Genomic DNA, 21596 nt, shown 5'->3' with positions numbered 1-21596 from the left:
GATACCTCATACACTTACTCATTCATAAACCTGGTGCTCACTCTACCCACGTACAGACTGCGCAGCCTCATTTCCTCTAAATTTGCTGTTATCTAATTGACGTTGATGGAGCGAGAATGGGTCCAAGTTCGGCTTCATCGAGCAGCGGCGCAGACTGGAGATAAAATATCAAAACAGAGAGCTGGATTGAAAAGGTCACCCATTATCAAGTGTGTGTGTTGCAGCATTTAACCTTTGATATTATTCATTATAATGCATATAAGATGCCATTAATTCCCTGAAACTTCAACATTCCTAATTTCCCTGATTTTAACTTTTTTTTTCCAGTCTCATATAATAATTTTTTTTGATTTAACCTTTATTTAAAGGGACTGTTTGTAACTTTTTAAGCGTATAAATGTAGCGGGTCGGGATCCCATGCGCGCTCTCATATGCGCGCTCGCATGCTCGCATATGCACGCTCGCGTGTGGCCGGAGTCACTGTACCTCTGCCTGCTTGCCTTCACTCACACAGCGCACGTTCTCGCTGTCTCGCTCCACCTCTAGACGAGCATGCGCGCACACTCCACACTGCAGAAGAGTTAGTTTAGCTCTGAGAATATCTAGTGAATGTACAGTGGACGTCTGTGCAGAAATAACTGCTGCAGCTCCTCCAGACCAACAGAGTCAGAGACACCGTGTCTTGTGAAGTGACGGGGCTCCGCAGCGAGTTACGTTATCGCCTCCGACTGGGTGCCGGTGTCTCCCTGCTGGCGCAGTCGGGAGGCGATAACATTTCTCTTCCTGCTTCAACACCAGCACCGACCCGCTTTTGCTGAAGCAGGAAAACCAACACTAGGATCAGCAGTGATTCATGGAGAGACCTTCGTCTGGTCAGCTAACATTACTGCCAAGCAGCTGAAATATAGAGTGATATTGTGTTTTTAGCTGACGTGTGTCTCCTCACTGTGTTGAGCGATGCTCGTTCATGTCTATTTAGAGTGAGCAAGCGCGAGCCCGACGCTGACTTTCGTTGACTTAACGGCCACAGGTGTCGCTGTTAACAAGCATTTCTGAAAGTTACAAATAGTCCCTTTAACCAGGAGTAAAAACTCATTGAGATTAAAAATCTCTTTTCCAAGAGTGTCCTGGCCAAGATAGGCAGCAGCACAGTTACACGGTTGCAGACATAAAAAGAACTGAAAACGAAGTCTAAGAGCAAATTATAGAATCATAAGGTATCAAAAAACATTCATCAGCATTCAAAGCATCTGCAGCCAGATGTGCTTGTTTCCAAATCTTTTAGAAGCACTTTAAAGACATTCAGTGAGACCAGCTCTCCAAGTTTCAGGTCATTTTGTAACTGATTCCAAGAAGACGGAGCAGCATACTGGAATGCCCTTTTTCCCAGTTCAGTACAGACTTTGGGGACAGTTAGTAGGATTAAGTCCTGGGAGCGAAGACGGTAACTTCCTGTACTTTTTTGAAGGATGTAGGTCCGTAGGTAAGATGGAAGCAGACCAAGAATAGCCTTATAAATAAGAACACGCCAGTGGTTCAGTCTACAGGTGGACAAGGCAGACCATCCTACCCGAGCATACAAAGAGCAGTGGTGCGTAAGGGCTTTCAAATGTGTAATAAATCTCCCGGGTTTCCCGGTCTCCATGGTAGACAGTATCCAGCATGCATAGGCTCTGAGAAGATGCATGCATGTATATAACATCATACTACAAACATCAACATATTAGCTTCTGCTTCTGTTAAACGAAAGGGAAGCTGTGTTGACCACAAGCATTATTCAAAAATAGACTTATTCTCTTCCTAACTTTACAGGAAATTATGTGCATTGCATTTTAACTTCCTTTTCTACACCCTTGAGTTTGTATTATTCTGTGCTAACAGGAACATATGTTGCATTCAGTAGTCAGTAGCAAAAAATCTGTTTCACTGCCTCTCTGCAGAGAAGGTGGACATCATGCTGTGAATATTTGTGCTCTTGTAATTATGACTGATGCATGATTAGTGGAGACACGGTTAGTGCACAGCATGTAAAAATCTGAATCAATTAAGATTTTAGGATAAGTGAATTTCACATAAAACATCATGTGTCTGCCGCTGGCAAAAACAAACTACAATCAAGCAGCAGCAGTAAAGTTAATCCAACAAATTAGTGTGGGCAGCACGAGGTGGCAACCGATATTTTCATTTTTCTTATACATATTTCTGTACTTGATAGGGCGACAATATTACACATACAGTACAGCAGGATTTGCTTTCTCCCTGTGTTGCATTGCTTTCAGGTCCTTCCAGAGTGAAAAACCAATTACCACAGCTACATGTCTATTCCCAGAAACACATCAGGGAAACAGCATGGGCTTTCTCAACTGGAGAGCATGGGCTCACTCACTAACACATAATACCCCCCAAAAAATGTTATATGGGCACATGCAACTTGTGACAGCCTCAGAACTGCAGAATACCAATGTGAAACCTAAGTGTTCAGCTTAATTCCCTCTCCTCACACAGTCGAGCCAAAGCACAAAAACACAGACAAAAACAAAAACAAGCAGAATTAGTCAATAAGTGCTAATAACAGTAATTTGGAAAATTGGATTTTTTTTAATTGAAACCATTTAGATTTTTCTTTTTTCCTCCCCTTTGGCTCTCAATTTGCATAATAGACTGTGTCAGCAACACTTAAAGAGGACCTATTCTGCTTTTTCCCTTTCCTTTAATGAGTTTTTTTGTCCGCAAAGTTACAAAGCCTAAAGTCCACACCAAAGGGAGTTACTCTCCCTCACAGAAACACTGCTCCTGAACTGCCTTAAACACCTTGATTGAAGTCCAGCCTTTTTCTTCAGTAACGTGGTGATGTCACCAAGTAACACATTTTGTCTAGCAGCTCAAACAAAGCTAGTTAGAGCAGAGGTGAAGCGGATTCCGAAAAGTTAGGTTTGGTAGTGTTTCAGACAAAGGGTGAAAAGAGGTGCTGCAGCACAGCGGGTATGAGAAAAGTAAAGCGTTTTTTGAACTTTAAAGCATGTAAAAATGTTCTAGTAGGAACCCAAAATACATAATTTAATAAGTATGAACCCGAAAATAAGCATAATTGGTCCTCTTTAAAAGGAGTTAAATTCGAAATGCAAAGCATTTTCTATTTCCTCCACGTGGCACTCAACATGGTGACGGCTGAGCCGTTGGCTCACAGCTAATGGTGCAACAGCGCTAACTGTGTTAACCTGGGGGCTACGCTTCCGCGACAATGCCGTTATTGTCTGTAACCGCCGTGTGAGCGCAGTGTAGCGGCCGTGACCTAGCCAGTGGGGCACGCTCACATGCACTAATGCACGCGTACCCGTGGCGATGGAAGCAAAGCACAGAGAAGCTCGTATTACAACACATACAAAGGGAGAGCAACTTGATTCTCTGCTCAGGACGCCGTTACTCCAATATATCTCTACATTGCAAATACTTGTTTGATGATCTGGATATCGTATAGAGAACCTTTATAGATCAGATCTGTCGAATGAGCCTGAACAGAGTTCAAAGCTGTACATTATGCCAGCTATACAATCTTAATGAATAATAACAAATTGCCTGCTTTGTATTCAGGTCAGGTTTTGCCCTCATGGCTAAATGGAGGCTGAAGTGAAGACGTCCCTGGTGATGGAGTTAATTCCCTCTCCTTCGCTCCACTGCTGAGACATCAGCTATTCCCAGTCACCCTGAATGGAACACCTACTGTACCATCTGCAGGCTGGAATATTAATGCACCGATAATACCTGAAGCATAACGCAGACCTCTCCACGACACCATTCATTAGAGTCCTGTGATCATTTCACACAGGTTTTTCATATTACCACATCATTAGCGACAGATGACAACCCCTAGAGAGTCATTAGCCTGCAACTAACTATCTGAGATCTGCAATCATTAGGTGATGCTACATTATAGGTGTTGGAGTTCAGTAGCTTTTTAAAATGTACGGTTCTATAACAGCACCAAATTACACTTTTGAGTTCGGTCAGAGGGTCACTGAGTGGTCTCCTCACCCGTGATGCCCTTCAGATGCTCAGACTCACTCGTATCTCCATTGCCTGCATCTGTCTGCATTGCTTTGGACACAAACTAGATTATATTATAATTCAGTTATAGTCTAATCTACAGCAGAGGGGAGATGGATTTCTTAAGGTAAGCAACACGAGAGGCGCACGTTCATTAGTCTGCATCTGGTGCATCTTCTTCATCAAAATGATGTTTCAAATCAATATCACATGCACATTGCACAATCCAGCTGTAGCAGACTCTTACCAAATAGAAGTTTATTCAGCCATTAGTGTACTTATTTTAAACTTAAAATAAGAGTATACTTTCAGTTTACTTTTTATGTACCTATCAGAGATATACTTAAGTATACTTAGCTTATACAGACAAGAATACAAAAAAGTCTACTTGGCTTATACTTGTACTTCATCTTTTGATCGAGATATACTTAAGAAAAGTATAATTAAGTATTCTTGCCTTATAGGCCGGCATAAAGGTATACTTGGCTTGTAGTTGTACTTACTTTTTGATATAGTAGCCTAAAGTATGTGAGAGTTTGTAAACAAATGTTTTGATATGAATTTACTGCAATTCATTAAGACTTTTTCTACGTTTTTCGATTCTCCGTTCACCGTGGAGGCATGTGAGAAAATTGTATACATTTTTTTATCATCACAAAACATCAAGTCAAATTGCAAAAGGAGCAAGTCTCTTTATGTAATACATAAATCATTGGCTAAGTACTATAAATTTAAGTATACAAAGTGTACTGTCATAAACTAAAAAGTGAGCTACAAGTATATACAAGTATACTTGCAGTATAAAAACTATTAAACTGAGAGTACTTTAAAGTGTACTTTCATAAACTAATAAGTGGGCCAATTTAGTCCCAAGAAGTATTGAATTAATACACTTACAAGTATACTACTAGTATATTGATATAATTTACTACATAAAGTATACTTCGGGGAAATATACTTCAACTTCACTTAAGTATACATACTAAGATAAACCTGAAGTGTACTACTTTTTCATAAGGGGATGCATAACCACGAAACATTGTACAGACATTCATGGCTGCTGCAGGTTAAACCAACTGCCTCTGATGATCCCCTAACGCCACCATGAGGTTGATAGTTTTGTTTTTTAGTAAAATATCTCGACAAATCCTGAGATGGAACTTTGTATACACATTCATGTCCATCTCAGGATTAATTTTAACAACTTTGGTGATTCCTCCACCTTCCATCTAGCGTCATTAGGTCAAAATTTGAATTTGTCCGATACTTGGACCTGCAAAACTATTACATTCCCATCAGCCTTAGCTGCACTTCGTGTTTAGCGCTAATTAGCAAATGTTAGCATGCATACATAGTAAAGTAAGCTGGTGCACATGGTAAACATTACATGCTAAACATCAGCATGTTAACATTGTAATTGAGAGCATGCTGCCGTTAGCATTTAGCTCAAAGCACCACTGTGCCCATGTGCAGCCTGTAGGCTGTGGACTCTTACACAATGAATTGTGTTCAGGCACAGTAGTGTGTTTAAGTCACTTGCATTTTAACAGCGCTCAGAGCTCAATACAAAATCACAATTAATCAATCACTAGCAGTATTGATTGAAATAGAAACAGTTGAAACGCCTCCTGTATCTACAAGCTGTTTGACACTCACAGTTTCCAACTTTGACACCTCCCAGTGTAACAGTAGTACCAAGAAGACAATCAACAATGTATGCCCATGGACATTGAGGTCAATAACACTCTACTCCAGTTTTCACTATTATTGTCTCATTTTTCCAAACACATACAGACGTGGACAAAATTGTTGGTACCCTTCCGTTAAAGAAAGAAAAACCCACAATGGTCACTAAAATAACTTGAAACTGACAAAAGTAATAATAAATAAAAATGTACTGAAAATTAACTAATGAAAATCAGATATTGCTTTTGAAATTGTGGTTCAGCAGAATCATTTAAAAAAACAAACTAATGAAACTGGCCTGGACAAAAATGATGGTACCCTTAACTTAATATTTTGTTGCACAACCTTTTGAGGCAATCACTGCAATCAAGCGATTTCTGTAACTCTCAATGAGACTTCTGCACCTGTCCACAGGTATTTTGGCCCACTCCTCTTGAGCAAACTGCTCCAGCTGTCTCAGGTTTGAAGGGTGCCTTCTCCGAATGCATGTTTCAGCTCCTTCCACAGATGTTCAATAGGATTTACATCAAGGCTCGTAGAAGGCCACTTCAGAATAGTCCAGTATTTTGTTCTTAGCCATTCTTGGGTGTTTTTAGCTGTATGGTTTGGGTCATTATCCTGTTTGAGGACCCATGACCTGCGACTGAGACCAAGCTTTCTGACACTGGGCAGCACATTTCGCTCCAGAATGCCTTGATAGTCATCAGATTTCATTGTACCCTGCACAGATTCAAGACACCCTGTGCCATATGCAGCAAAGCAGCCCCATAACATAACCGAGCCTCCTCCATGTTTCACATTAGGTACAGTGTTCTTTTCTTTGGATGCTTCATCTCTTCGTCTGTGAACATAGAGCTGATGTGACTTGCCAAAAAGCTCCAGTTTTGTCTCATCTGTCCAAAGGACATTCTCCCAGAAGCTTTGTGGCTTGTCAATATGCATTTTGGCAAATTCCAGTCTTGTTTTTTTATGATTTGGTGTCCTCCTGGGTCGTCTTCCATTAAGTCCACTTTGGCTCAAACAGTGACGGATGGTGCGATCTGACACTGATGTACCTTGACCTTGGAGTTCACCTCTAATCTCTTTGGAAGTTGTTCTGGGCTCTTTGGTTACCATTCGTATTATCCATCTCTTCAGTTTGTCATCAATTTTCCTCTTGCGTCCACGTCCAGGGAGGTTGGCTACAGTCCCATGGACCTTAAACTTCTGAATAATATGTGCAGCTGTAGTCACAGGAACGTCAAGCTGCTTGGAGATGGTCTTATAGCCTTTACCTTTAACATGAAGGTCTATAATTTTCTTTCTAATCTCCTGAGACAACTCTCTCCTTAGCTTTCTGTGGTCCATGTTCAGTGTGGTACTCACCATGATACCAAACAACACAGTGACTACTTTTCACCCTTTAAATAGGCAGACTGACTGATTACAAGTTTGAAGACACCTGTGATGCTATTTACAGGACACACCTTAGTTTAATATGTCCCTATGGTCAAATTATTTTCAATCTTTTCTAGGGGTACCATCATTTTTGTCCAGGCCAGTTTCATTAGTTTGTTTTTTAAAATGATTCTGTTAAACCACAATTCAAAAACAATGTCTGATTTTCATTAGTTCATTTTCAGTCAATTTTTATTTATTATTACTTTTGTCAGTTTCAAGTTATTTCAATGACCATTGTGGGTTTTTCTTTCTTTAATGGAAGGGTACCAACAATTTTGTCCACGTCTGTAAACTTGTGCCACCAGAATAACTTCAAAGACTCTATGACCGCATAAAAAAACTCAATGAATCATCACCTATTGGTGGTGATGAAGTTTTCTTTCCACGTCTGCGTACGAGCCAAAGTGTTTACAGTGTGGGATGTTTATTTCTGAAATCACGCAGGTGTCAGCCGCTGACTTGCAGCTCTCTTTTAGCCATCACACAAAAAAATTACCATCACTTAAAAGCTTTTCATGCGACAGCAACGAGAGAGAAGAAGGAATAGGGCAGACAACTTAAATTGATTTCACTCTGCAGTACTTGTCTGGGAAAAATGCAAATTAATATTTCTAAATAATGGGGAGGTGTACTATTAAGTAAAAAGAAAAAATCCATTAAAAGTTGTATAAAACCAATATTTAGGGCCCTGCTTTATTATGCTGCTGTGTTGCTTTTTATTCATTATGATAACATATGCTGTACATGTTCTATTAAACCATTCAAACTCCCATTCAATTCAGGATAAAGTACTAAAAGTATTAATACCATGATGGGATTATAATTGATTATTATATTTCCGTTTATAAACACAGAAATCTAACTTCAATTACCAACAATAAACTCTGCCTGTGCTTGTTATGTTTTCGCAGTTAATGTTCTCTACCAGAGGTGATGAAGCACAGGAAATTACACCAATCCCACGCTGGACGATGCATTTCATTTATGTTATGTTTGGGTTACATCAAAACAATGTTCTCCTGTGTAAAATATCAAATCATCCCTCATATCAGCATCAACATGAATTCATTTTTATTATCCTGTTGAAGAGTTTCCAGCACAAAGCAGCAATTCAAGTGTAACAGTTGTTCCAGCATTATTACAGTTGTTCAAAGAACATCTATGAAAATCCGTATAGGAATATCAGCACTTAATCATTATAAAAATAAAAACAATTCTCAAATTAAGTGAAAAACAAACTGATTGACATGACAGAACAGCAGGTGAAAAACATTGAAAACAGTGAGAGAGGAGTATTTGAGACATTGAAATATGTACCAGTCAAGAAGAGTTCTTATATACAGAATAAAACCAACAAGTAAAAACATGAAATGAGTCGTTTTAAGAGTGCATAATACAGCAGGACCTGTCAAGTAATGGTTAAAGGAGGGCTTAGAGGGTAAGGACACTTTCGCCTCAGTTTTTCTCTTTTTCTGAGATTAGGATTCAGCATCAAGATTTTAAAAAATTACTTAATGTAGTTGTACAATTTTTACAGCAGATTTAATCTACAATTTCCACCCAGGCCTTGTAGATTTACCCTCATTTGTTAAAAAAAAATTTTGTAGTTACAAATGAAATTATCATCTGAAGCTCAACTACAGCTCCTCAGTTATGGAACACGTCACATACACTCCCTTTCTCAGCCAACCCTTGATATGTTCATTAAAATTAAATAACTGTTTAACTGACAAAGATTAGGCTCCGAGTTGCCTAGATTCAACATCATGATCATTCCACATAAACAGTATAAAAATTGAATGCATCTTTGCATTGCAAGAGTCAATCTCATGAAATTACATAATCAGTTTGAAGGCCAATTAATACCAGGAAATGCATCTGAATATTTCTGTTACAGTAAAAAACTATGTATCAATAGAAATGTTTTAAGAGTATGAAGCGCTATGTTCATTCACTTTTCATAACCTATAATGTTAACACCTAATAACCTATTAATACTTTTGAAATGCATTCCATTCAATTTAATTACGGGGAGGACAATGTCACCCCTGCTTATTAGATCTTTCTAACATACAGTATCTTAGTAGAAAAATGTACCAATACACAATTTTGGAACAACTATTCTGTTCATTTTAAGAGACATCAGTGGTTCTTTTAGTGTTAGTGCATCATTGCTTTCTATACTTTGTTCAAGTTTTCTAGAAACACAGTAAAATGTTTTTGTTCAAAAGCTCAGCTCAGCCATCCACATTTATTGTTTGCAGTTTGAAAATAGTTGCCAATGTTTTGCAACTAAACCAAGCTGGATACCACTAGGAGTTAGTGGGAATGTACTATCATTATTATTATTATTATTGTTGAGTGTATTTTTGTGAACTGACTTAGTTTAACAGTGCTACAAAGTCCAAGTAATTATAATTTTAAACATTGATTGTACGGCCGGAGCACCATTACAGCCACATTGCTCCGTGTCTCATGACGCTGAGGTTGAGTTGTGCGTACAGACCTGAAGTGTAGATGTGTCAGTGGTGGCAGATCACGCTCTAAAACTCCAGCTCCTCTGAAAGGGCTGGAAGGGTTTCTTGAGGTTGAAGAACATGAGATGAGGTTTGAGTCGTGGCGTTTTCTCGGGCACTACAGCAGCTTTGCTTTCCTCGGTGGGAAATCGATTGTGGTAGACTTCTGGGTACGACCTCTGGAACTGAAAAGGTGAGGACATGCATCATTACTGTCCAGTACATGCACACCAAACACCGTTTGTATGGGAATCACATCTTCACCTCTTTACTCACCTAACACACTAAAATACATACAAGCGCATTCTTAAGCATAAATGACTCATGTCAATTTTAGAGCATATTGCTCGAGAGCAGAAGAGACACCTCCTCCAAGATCTACATTTCTCTTTTAACAGTTCAAATTAGTAGAGCCATACCTGTTTGAGCCTTTTCCTCTTGTCCTTAGCAGGGAGTTCTTTGTCTGCAATCAGGCCTTCCAGCAGCGCCTGCAGGGGGGTCTGGGTTCCTATCACCTTCGGCTCCTCAGACTCCACCCTGCTGATCTGTTTACAAAAAGCTGGAGATGCGCTGAAGTCTGTATCTGAACCCGCGTATTTGATCTGATGTAAGACACAAAGGAAATGTTGGATTAATAAACTAAATATTAAACTATGCTATTCTGAAATATTTACTGCATCATCATCAATAATTAATGTCATGAACCCACAATACAACTCAAAGTCAAAAGTTCTTATACACAATATGCACAGAAACTGCTCAACAATACAGCCAGTAACCTGACTCACCTAGCTAAATGTTGGAACAACAGTATATCTGTCAATGACATTAACTGGAAGTTGTCAACTATTGTACATTTTTGAGGATTAATTTTGATAGTTTAGGATCTGCCCTCTCAGTAACTGTACAGTAACACAACATAGTGGGAGGCTGGTTATGCCTACATGCTTCCCAGGACAGTTTAATGTGGATAATTAATATGACTTGTAAATAGGAATACGTTTTAAGTATTAAGTGTACAGGGTTACACTTCTTTCTAACTGGACGTGATGCGAACGAGCAAACATCAGATAGTTTCAGTTATTCCCAATGAAGATGTCCTAACCTGCTGCGTGTGTCAGCGAACAGGCAAAGCTTGAAAAAACAAACAAACACTTGCCCTAGCTCTATTTTAGCAAAGTTTCACGTACATCCAACTTATTTTCATTTATCAAAATCGATGCTGACAGTAACTGTCAGTTAATCAACATCAATCTCATCGCTCATAGTATATCTGGACATTTTTTCATGCTCCATTCACCGTTCACCATTCAGGCGTTCGCTTGCTCGCTGTATGTTAGGAAGAGGTAATACAGTTTTAAAATCTCATTTTCAGCATTCAGTAAAGATGAAATCATGTTTTCAGTCCTATTCTCACAGCGTGGGATGTGTAAAGCTAATGCAGCCACTGTTGGACTAAAAGACTGAAATCAATCATTTGTAGGCCAAACAATGTTGAGCACAGACTGTCAATACAGTCTGTGTTTAACATTCTCTGATGTGCCTGCCAAAAGAAAACACATGCACACATCAATATGAACCAACTGTGCACAGAGGAATAAAAGAAGAAGAAGCACCCCCTCTCAGTTGCAGGCACAAAAAGTGTCACTCGGTTTGTTTTAGTTCTGATGGTGCTACGTCACATAAGTGACTCTTGTTGTTCGCAGATTAGCATGAGACTGTTTTTCCATCCAGCACCCAACCGTTCCTACGGGATTTCCAACTGTACCACCCCCCTCCCACTCCTGCCTGCTCCTGTAGAGATTCTGATCACTCCAGTCCACAACATTTTCTACTGAAAATCTGTAAAACATATGCTGTATGGAAAATAAGTCATATGTTTATTTATTCAAAGAAATACTACTACAATGACTATAGGGTTACTTTGAGAAAAAAACAACAGGTTTACCTTGAAGCAGTGGGGACTAAAAGTCAATAAAAACCCTATGGACTGTGGTATCATTTCTGATACTGTATGATGTTTCCCTTGGCAACAGATATGAACCACATACAGGAACAGCAGGCTTCAGTGCAGCAGTGATATTACATATCAGATTTGGATTAGCAATTCTGCTTTCGTTTAATTATTGGATGTTTAAATTACATTTATGTAAATGCCACCGTGACTAGAACCTCTCATATTTTCATATACAGTAGTGAATTTAATTTCATCCCAATATTGCTGCTGACCAGCTGCTCCCACTTCCACTCCTGTTGCGGCTCTCTATCACAGATCTCAGTTTGCTACAGAAGCAAACTCGAAGAAATAATCTCTGCCAGATGGGACACTAAACCAACAACTAAACACACAGTCGTTGCCTCAAGCTACTGCAACACTCACATTAACATAGAAATGTATGCAATATCCCAATTTGATGTGGCTTTAAGTATTATCTAAACTTACCAGTGACTGTACCACTTTTCCACACTTGGTGCTCGGCAAGATGATGGAACCAATCTGGCAAACTGTTGAGGCCAACACACCGGCACAGTGTATTTCAATAGACCAATATCCCATATCAAATAATGCTCCCATGACAGAATCATTTTACAGTATATTACACCACTTCTATACTGTAAGAATATGGGGAGCTTGTTTGTTGCATGTGCAGAACAGCAAGTAGCACACATCTCGACGGCACACATCCTTCAGTCTTGCACTTTAACATGTAAACCCTTGTTTACATTTTGTCTTGTGCTGCATTATACAATGACAATAAAATTAACTAAAATGAAATGATCGATTGGATTTTTTGGAGGAAAATTAATCGTTTAGATTAGTTGATTAATCTATAAAACAGTTGACAGATTAATCGATAGCCCCTTGTGTATGCTGTTAATTATAGTTCTTAGAAAGAAAGAAAACCGGAATGGGCAGGAAACACTTTTCAAAAAAATTGGAATCGGCCAAGAAAATTGCAATCGGTGCATATCTACAAATGATGCAAAGATATGGCTTGGTGGACATGGACTCATTCATAAATAAATTGCGACTGTAGAAAGTGTACTGACTTGAACTCTTTTGAGGTGGGACAGGTGCTCCTCGACCTGGCAACGCAGCTTGGAAGGAACTTGGAAGATGGTGTTGTGGTGCTCCATCATGAACGTCACCAGTTTGGTGGCAAGCAGCTCATCCAGGTCCATCTCCTCCACTGAGCCCAGAACGCAGTGGGAGAACATCTGCACCATCTGGACAGAGACCACAATAGGATTAGAAAACCAGCTACACTATACATTAACTATACTAATTACATTACACAAATATTGGTGGTATACACAATATGATGAACATCTGTATATAGCCCCGGACCAAACACCACGTTTGTGAAGCGTTTAATAGTTGAATTTTGTATGCATGGAGGGTTACAAACTGCACTTGTTCGGAGCCAGTAAGTATTACAGCATCTAGACAGCATAGTAAAATGTATTCTTAATATAGTCTGAGTTGCTAATAAAACATCAAGATTATGTTCTAAAGGCTGTAAAAGAACACTAAGTTCACACCTCATGATTTTATATTTCTGGGGTATACATAGCATCATATAAGACCTATAAAAATTACAATGGAGCTGCAACAAACTATTTTTGTAAAGCTTAAGAGTATAATATTTAGTGATAAAAAAATTCTAAACACAAGGTTCACTTACTAACTGTAGCTATTCCTGAAGGTGTCTGCAGGTTTACGTTTTGTTCTTTACATTTTCAGTGACTTTACTTAAAGCATCTTCTGTTTATGTTGTGAACGGAGTGTTTTATAAAGTCTCTTAGTTCCCCTAGAGGAGTGTGCCCTATAGAATTCCCTAGATAGTGTTTTGCATTGTGTAATGATTCTGTGGAGAGATGAGTGCATGTCTGGAGCTGATGTGGCTGAAAAGTTTGCAGGTACCGTGAGGTGCATCCCTCCGTGAATACGCCATATACAATTTTCATGAACAAATTCTCCCTTTATCTGTCGTATACCTAATGTGTTGAGACAGGCCTCACGATTAGCGCTATAGTACCTCAGTTCTTCAAAGATGATGGCACTGGCAATTGTTAAAGGTGCTAAATTCCAAATTCAGAGCATATCTATGACTGAAGGATTGCCTCAACACGGCTCTCAACATGGCGATGGCTGAGCCGGCGGCTAGCAGCTAACGGTGCTAACAGTGCTAACAACGCCAACAGTGCTGACAGAGCTAACAGTGTTAACCTGAGTGGGGACCGGAGGGTGGCCGTTACGCCTCTGTGACGATATTGAGGTTCGTGACTAGGGCTGACCCGAATGCTTCGAAGCTTTGACCGTTGCCATGGTATTCGACCTCCAAATCACTATTTAAGTGGGGTTTTTTTCACGTATCTTTTTTTTATTAGTTATTCTCAGACGGATATTGCTATTTGTTACGCGTGTGTGTACAGTAGTGCGTTAGCAGCACTGAAATGGTGGAGATGGCGACAGACAGACAGAAGAACCAGTGTCATTCTGCTGTGCACGCTCCACCACAAAGTTTTGAATATTTCTCACTGGAGCTTCGAAGCCCAAAAAATGGTATTCGGAACAGTCGTGACAGTCTTATCTCAGTTGTAACCGCCGTATAAGCGCAGGGCAGCGTGGCGGCGATTAGCAAGCCAGTGGGGCACACACACTGGGACGCACACGCAACTAGACCGGCTACGCAAATAAAGCACGGAGAAGCCTGGATTACATCACATACAGCAGGCCTTCATTCTCTGCTCAGGACGCCATTACTTCACTATATCTTTACATCGCAAATAGTTGTTTGCTGCTATATTAATGCTCTGAATTTCAAATTTAGCACCTTTAACTTGGGTTTTCATTAATATTCTATATGTGTATATCTAATATTGAATAGAAGTAGGTGTTAGCAATCGTTATACAATTAGTGTATACACACTGCAGGGGTGGTTTCCAAATATAACCGGGTCGATGAAAGTCAAATCCTAGGAAATGTATTGCTATGTCTACCGCACGTACAGATTCAGACCACTCTGTATTCAATCCACATTTTTAGGAAGAGAATGTTGTCCACCTCCCATTGACTTTGAATAGGTAGCAAGGGTTCTGGACACATGTTCCCCACAGCTTCTTTCTGCCCGTAGGCCTGCATGTTTTTTCAGTCTCCCTAGGAGACTGTGTTTGAGGTGTTCACCTTGCAAAATCCAATAAGCTTGTGAAGCTTTATAAAGGTAGTATTAATTACAGGACTATTATATATTTGTATTATATTGTTTGGTCATTATACTGGGTCTTATTTTAAGTAGTACATATATATGTAGCATATAACTGTTAGGTATGTGTACCAGTGTGCGGGTAGCAATGGTGTCATTGAGTGGAGGCAGGTGGGGGTTCTGGCAGACCCGGGCCATGAGGCGCAGTAAAAGCTGGAGGCGTCTTCGGTTGGGCGGCGGCAGTAAGACACAGCTGAGTTGAAGAGCCTCGGTGGCTACCTCCTGCTCCTGCAGCAGACCTGCAGAGATATGAGGAGAGAGGAATCTTGATCCTGAGGGAAAACATACAGGCTGGACACAAAATGAACCGGCGACGGTTTATCTGTAGCTGTGTACAAGTATGAAGCACTCACTGAGAATGTTGACAAAGACTTCATATAGATGAAAAGTCAGCAGGGGTTCTTTGAGTCTCTGAAAGTAATCTGCTACTGTTCTCAGAACATCCCTCTCGAAACCCAGGTACACTGGCTGTTTGCTCTCATTGCCATTGGGCCCTGAGAAAGAAGACGGATGCAGCTGTTAGTGCTACACAGAGAAACAATACAGTTAATGCTGAATACATGCACATAAACACGCAAAATGGTACTGAAGATTTTATGGTATATGCATGCGCACAATCACGCACACACATTCACACACTGTATAAACAGTTAAACCCAGAGTGAGATATCAACCATATGGAAAATATGGCACCTACTCTTTCAAAATGATCATTACAGACTGGAGGCTTCGATCGTTTTAGAGATTTTACTTATGTCCTTGAGGTACTTGGAACCACTGCAGTCCCAGTCCCAAAGCAGATGGAGATTTTTTTTTCTTTAACAGTAATTTTTAGAGTGTGCATAAAATGTATACTTACAATTGGCGAGGCATTTCATTGCTGATACCACCCAATATGGCATGTCCTCTAGAGATGAGAGAGAGAGAGAGATAGGTGAGTCTTAATAAATAAGTTGCAACACAACAATTGTTCTTCTGATTGTGAATCAAATGAACCATACCGGCTTTGTTCTCCAATACGACTATGCCCGTCTTATTAACGCTGAACACATTGTGAACAATGTGCTTGCCGATCACGTGCTTTGGGTTTAAAACTCCATCCAATGACTGCAGGCCCAACACTCTCTGCAAACTAAAACAACAGAGTTGGCATCAAGTATCTGGAGCAGTTGTTCCCAAGCTGGGTGCTGTGTCACCCTAGCGTGGGAACCACTGATTAGGGGGCAAAAGATACAAACAACTTGAACAGTGGAAGTGTTTAATAAGGTATGTAAAAGGGTTACATACTGAGCTACTGTCATCGATTTCCAGATGTGGTCCACCTGCTTTGGAGTTATCTCCTTCCGACGTATGAGCTTGCATTCATTCACATCCCCAATAGCTACACTGTGCCTTTTATTCCACAAATCGGAGGTCTGTTCAAGAAGGAAAGGTGACATGAATGAAAAGGTTAATTTGGACTCGCACTGAGTGAGCAGAAACCTAGAAAGTCCTATGTAATAATAATCCAATGGACCTTTTTCCCAGCATACATTTTGACTTACCATAGTAGGAGAAGCACAGGTGAAATTGATGACATCAACAATTTATGGTTCAGTTCCATTAAGTGTCACAGTAAGTTATTCCAGTGAGGCAGTATGCGCAACACCAAAGCATCCCCGAAGTGGAATAAGGCTATCATTAATGTTATTAATCATAGCTGTGCTTTTCCTACTAGGACAAGTCAAAATGTCTGCCGCGAAAAAGGTCTATACGACAGTCTTGTAATACAATCAAATGAAACGTTTATGTCAGAAATCCCACCATTGTTAAACTTTGTAAAAAGAAAGGAAGAATTGAAATGTTGACATCTGTGTTGATATTGACTTTATGGTAATCAGGGCTGTACCAAATGTCTTTTTTTTTTTTTTTTGATTTAAAGCTTTGAAAGTCTGTCGGTATATTTTATGACGTCATCATCATGCTACATTTTTTTCTTTTAAATCCTTGAACAAAATCCTCAATTTGAATAAAGTGATTCATCGGATTCAATGAGTTACTCTTTTTTTTTATTAAATCAACTTTCTTTAATGAATATAACTCGTCCGCCCTTTGTGTGCAGCAAGCTGGAGAGCAAACTTTTTTTGACCGCCGTGAAAATGTTGTTTTTGAAGGGCTAAACCCCAACAAATATGGATTGTAGCAGAATATTTTGTTAGATAAAAACATGTTGTGAATTTTTTTAATTAATCTATCTTTCATTTAACTCATCCATTTTTTCCCCCAATAAATTTGTACTTTCTAACAATGCTCAGGATTTATTGGAAATGTTTGATCACACGAGTCAGAAAAAAATCATACGCAGCCACCACTGGAATCTAATTCTACACATACTGTGGTAAAATACTATTCACTACCGAGCCTGTTTGTAACCGTTACCGACAACGTTATCTACACTTCACCCGTCTGTCCTCTGCTCCGCTCTGTATGTGTGGAGAGGCTAAGCCCTGCACTCAAGAGCAGAGGATATTACATTGTGTGAAATTTTAGCGGCTCACCACCGTTGCAAAATGAATTAGCGCTGCCCCCTCTTTATATGGGAAACACTGATTAGTGTAGCCTACAGTAATATTTATCTGCAACTGTGCAGAAATACAGGGTTTAGACAGAATGAATAGACATGCAAAACAAAAGCTGTGCAGCATTACAATCTTGATTTAGAATTCAAACGTCAACATTATGAACGAAGCTTCGAACTATTCGGTACAGCCCTAATGGTAATATGGTTCAGAATGTACTTTGTTTGGTAATGTTTTACACTGTAATATCTGGGGTTTCTGCAGTTTTTGTTCCTCCATATACAGTATGTAAATGTGGAGGAAAAAATATTAGAAACACCCTTCAATATAATATAATATATACATGAGTAGCCTGAACAAAAACTGAAAGTAAAGGAGTATTTTCTGTTGTTTCTTGTACTGTATTGCATTGCATTACCATCACAGTAGTAATTGAAACAGGGTGGACACTTAAAATGATCTTATCTTGTCTCTTCCTCCCTAGCTTATATACTTCAAGCACAGCATGACTTTAAGCAAGCAGTGGAGGAGATAAAACATCTCTGTCTCTTTCTCACCATGGCAGCAGCCTTTAGGGGTGGAATGTTTTCCCGCTGAGGCAATTCTTCGTAGTCATCCCAGCGAATGAGTCTGGGAAGGTCACTGCTGTCTCTCAACAGAGGCCTGGTTGGAAAAGACTTCAGGGGGGATGTAGTGGGGAACCTGGAGAGAAAGACAACAGCCCAGGGCTCAGAAGGGTGTACAGAGCAAACTGTGAAGATGCAGCAACAATGCCAATTGGTGTATCAACTAACACGAATAACAGTACAGGATGACAAAGTAGTACCTGTACAGATGGCCATTGTCTTCAAAGTCCTCTGTCCCATGGCGTCCTTTGATGTCTTCAATGACATGGGCCTTGAGGAACTTCCTGAGCAGCTGCAGCGTCTGGTAGCGAGTCACCTCGGGCCCAAAGTTGTAGTTGCGTCTCAGCAGCTCGTGCAGATAATCAACAGCCTCGGATCCTGTGAAACTGCAATCATAGTAGCGGAAGTGTGCCCAGTGCCTTTTCAGCGACATGCCTCCACGGAAGAGTTTAATGGTTTCATTCCACTGCAGAATAAGGAGACATAAGTGACAATGTGGTGTGACAAATGCTGTACAACTTTTGTCACGGATAGCAAATTTGGCGAGTGCTCCTTTGCAATATAGTGTAATGTACTGTTATATATGGCAATATTTTACTGAAGCTGCTATTCTGATAACGGTAACGGCATTTTATGCATTCAACAAGTTCCTGCTTCAATGTTGTGAAGGCTGTTTGGAACATTTTCTGGTTGCTGTCATAAAGGGATGGAAAAAACATAATGTGAGTGAAAATAGACACAAATATACAGCCCTATGGAATAAAGAATACTGTTCATGTTCTACATTTCATAGACTAGATTTATATTGCAGCACCAAAGCTGTGCACGTAACAGTTACCACTGTCTCTCTTAATAATGATTAAAATCACACATTGGAAAAAAGTAGGCAGATATCCAAACAGATAGCCTAGAGCATTATCTCCTTCTTGTAGTGTTTTGGATGGTGCAGCCGTTATCTCACAAAGTATTCAGATGGGCAGGAGAAAAATGATAGAAGTAGATAAAAACAGACAGAGATAGAGAGAGATACACAAGGTCATTATAAGAGTATCAAACTTGAAGCAAATACTGCCCACTCTGGCTGGTCTGAATCTTGAAAAGATTAAAAACTCAAGACAAGAGGCTGACCTTGAGCCCATTGGGAAAAAGGACAGGAATGGTCCTTCATTACAACAAGATGCAAAAAAAGGTTCTGTCCTGCAGTGTGTTTGATATACCAGATGGTACAAATGCAATACACAATAGCTATAGTATGCTGTAGCTGAATATACTAGGCAGAAACCAATCAGGGAAAAAATATAAATAGTACGGCCATTGTCATTCTTGTTTTTCAAGTGCACTCTGTATCTCATCTTTTCTGATTTCAGTAGAGATTCTCTTGGCACTGAGTATTGGCCTTTTTTCCCCCACAATTTCACATGTCACAGTAAGAAAGACACATGGGCAAATAACAAAATGGATGATGGCTGAAGTCCATTTACTGCTTTGGTTTCAGGGTCCTGCTATTGTGCCAATGGGACATTTGAGAAGAACGCACCCATAACATCTGTACCTTTCTTAATATGACAGGTCAAAATGTCTGCTATGAAAAAAGGCTTAAAGGAAACATTTAAATAACATGGGATAGGTGAATTAACTAGGGATTCACCGATCCAGCTTTTTCAGTCCCGATAGCGATACCGATAGCGATACCTGGGTTTTGGGTATCGCCCGATACCGAGTACCGATCCGATACCAGTGTTTAATTAGTCAGCTGTATGCCTCACTGTATGCAAGTGACTGGGATCATTATTTTATGTGTAAGGCAACATCAGGCTTGACCTTAACATTGCTTTCCTAACTTCGCAAAACAAAATGTAACAAATAAATACATAGATATACATTTACTGAACTCTTATTTATTATTAAAATAATAATCTTGTGCACCAGCAACTTGGTAAAAAAATCTTCAAAATGAACGGGAGCTACACTTTAGGTGTAAATCTTTTTAGTGCACCAACAAATTGGTCAAAACATAAACAGGAATTGAAATTCCAGTATAGAATGTATATAGACATAGAACTGAATAGATCGGTCCCATTGTCACCGATCAAGCTATTTCACTATCTAGTATTCAAATTTGCCTTTAAAAAATAAAGTTTCAGCCTGATGTACATGTGATGTTTTATGATATTGCATGTTAAGACATGAATATAGATTCAGTATGGGATTTTGCACTAATGCACACAGTCATTTATTGTAGTTGGGATTAAAGAGTCCAAGCCACAGCCAGTGAGCTGGTCCTACATGTAGAAACAGCTGAGAGTAATAGCATGGGATGTTGTTATGATGCTTTTACATGAACAGGAGCCAATGACACATGATGCATTAACACAGGAAACACACATTTTGAACCTGGTAGATGCAGGTGTTTAGCAACTCATCTAACGTTACATGTAAATACCATGGAATATCCTCGTAAATGAGGTGATTATAAATGCTAAATAGCACTACTGCATAGTTCTGAAACAGTCACGACTAAATTAAACCTGTAGGTTACAGGTATTTAGGATATTATGGTCTAAAGTTACCCACTTGAGGGCAGAGTCCCAGTTCTCCATAGAAGTCGCCTTTGTTGACTCTTTAACACACGTTTAATGCTGTTTTGCCAGCCTTGTGAGGACACTATTTACATTGCTTGAACTCCTTAAAGTTACTTGAGTAACGTTAAGTAAAACAAGTGTTAGCAGTTAACGTTCATTAACTTAATTAACTTAATTAAACTTACCACTAAGCTGAGTTTGGAAGTACTTTATCGCTTTCGCCTGCTTAATGTAACGTTATATGTATAAATTATTAACTTTAAGGTTCTTAACATGAAACCAACTTAACACATTTAGCTTAGCTACATTATAACGTTAACACAGAGCTAGCTAAAGCTTCTCAACGTCACATTAGTCTGTGCCTTGTTAACGTTCACCAACAGACTCACCAGTTTGGTCGCCCGGTACGGACCCGGTCCGATGACTCTACCGTCCATCCTGAGAGTTTAAACCCACTTCACTCGTATGAAAACATGGAGATACTCGCTATATCACTTTTATAAGCTTTTCAGAAGCAGCTTGATCTGCGGGTGGAAACATGAAAACATGTAGCTGCAGGAGTAGTTCAACAGAAACGTTGCTGCCAACTTTGAATCTGGTGCGTCACATCATTTAAACGACGTGATTAGACAGCGCGCTGGTCACGTGACCACGAGGAATGCGGCATGTTGAATGGAGCTGTAGGAGGGTAGTGTCTAGAAGGGAGCCCGCAAGCTGGGGAAACTCTCGCGAGATGGTTAGGCATTGATCTCGATCTCGAATAGTTAGGATGTGTCGTCGAACAGCGGTCTCGCGAGAGTTTTTTCAGATTTAGCAATTTGTTGGTTCCATCCTAGATGCGACCCTGTAAGTGTAGGACAATACACATCAACATTC

At 39.7% G+C, this 21596-nt stretch overlaps 1 protein-coding gene across 1 annotated transcript; it reads right to left on the bottom strand.

The window, feature by feature from the left end:
* Positions 1–8227: 8227 nt before the first annotated feature.
* On the bottom strand, positions 8228–21320 carry LOC141779738 (DEP domain-containing protein 1B-like). The gene is made up of 11 exons (XM_074654733.1): positions 21110–21320; positions 18339–18604; positions 18070–18214; positions 16242–16369; positions 15956–16086; positions 15814–15861; positions 15308–15448; positions 15027–15193; positions 12738–12914; positions 10106–10288; positions 8228–9871 (listed from the first exon to the last, which is right to left on the bottom strand). The coding sequence occupies exons 1-11, from the start codon at positions 21155–21157 to the stop codon at positions 9707–9709; spliced, it is 1599 nt and encodes a 532-aa protein (XP_074510834.1). The 5' UTR covers positions 21158–21320; the 3' UTR covers positions 8228–9706.
* Between the last annotated feature and the right edge of the window lie 276 nt (positions 21321–21596).

Source organism: Sebastes fasciatus, chromosome 12 (genome assembly GCF_043250625.1).
Source record: "Sebastes fasciatus isolate fSebFas1 chromosome 12, fSebFas1.pri, whole genome shotgun sequence".
Classification (NCBI taxonomy): Eukaryota; Metazoa; Chordata; class Actinopteri; order Perciformes; family Sebastidae; genus Sebastes; species Sebastes fasciatus.
Note: the sequence above shows the minus strand (reverse complement) of the source record. Positions and strands in the feature narration are given on the sequence as shown.

Coding starts and splice junctions, on each gene's coding strand:
- LOC141779738 (XM_074654733.1), bottom strand. CDS start 21,157: ATGGACGGTAGAGTCATCGGACCGGGTCCGTACCGGGCGACCAAACTG. Junction 15,862..15,955: donor CGTATTGGAGAACAAAGCCG/GTATGGTTCATT, acceptor TCTCATCTCTAG/AGGACATGCCATATTGGGTG. Junction 15,194..15,307: donor AGTCTTTGTCAACATTCTCA/GTGAGTGCTTCA, acceptor ATATCTCTGCAG/GTCTGCTGCAGGAGCAGGAG.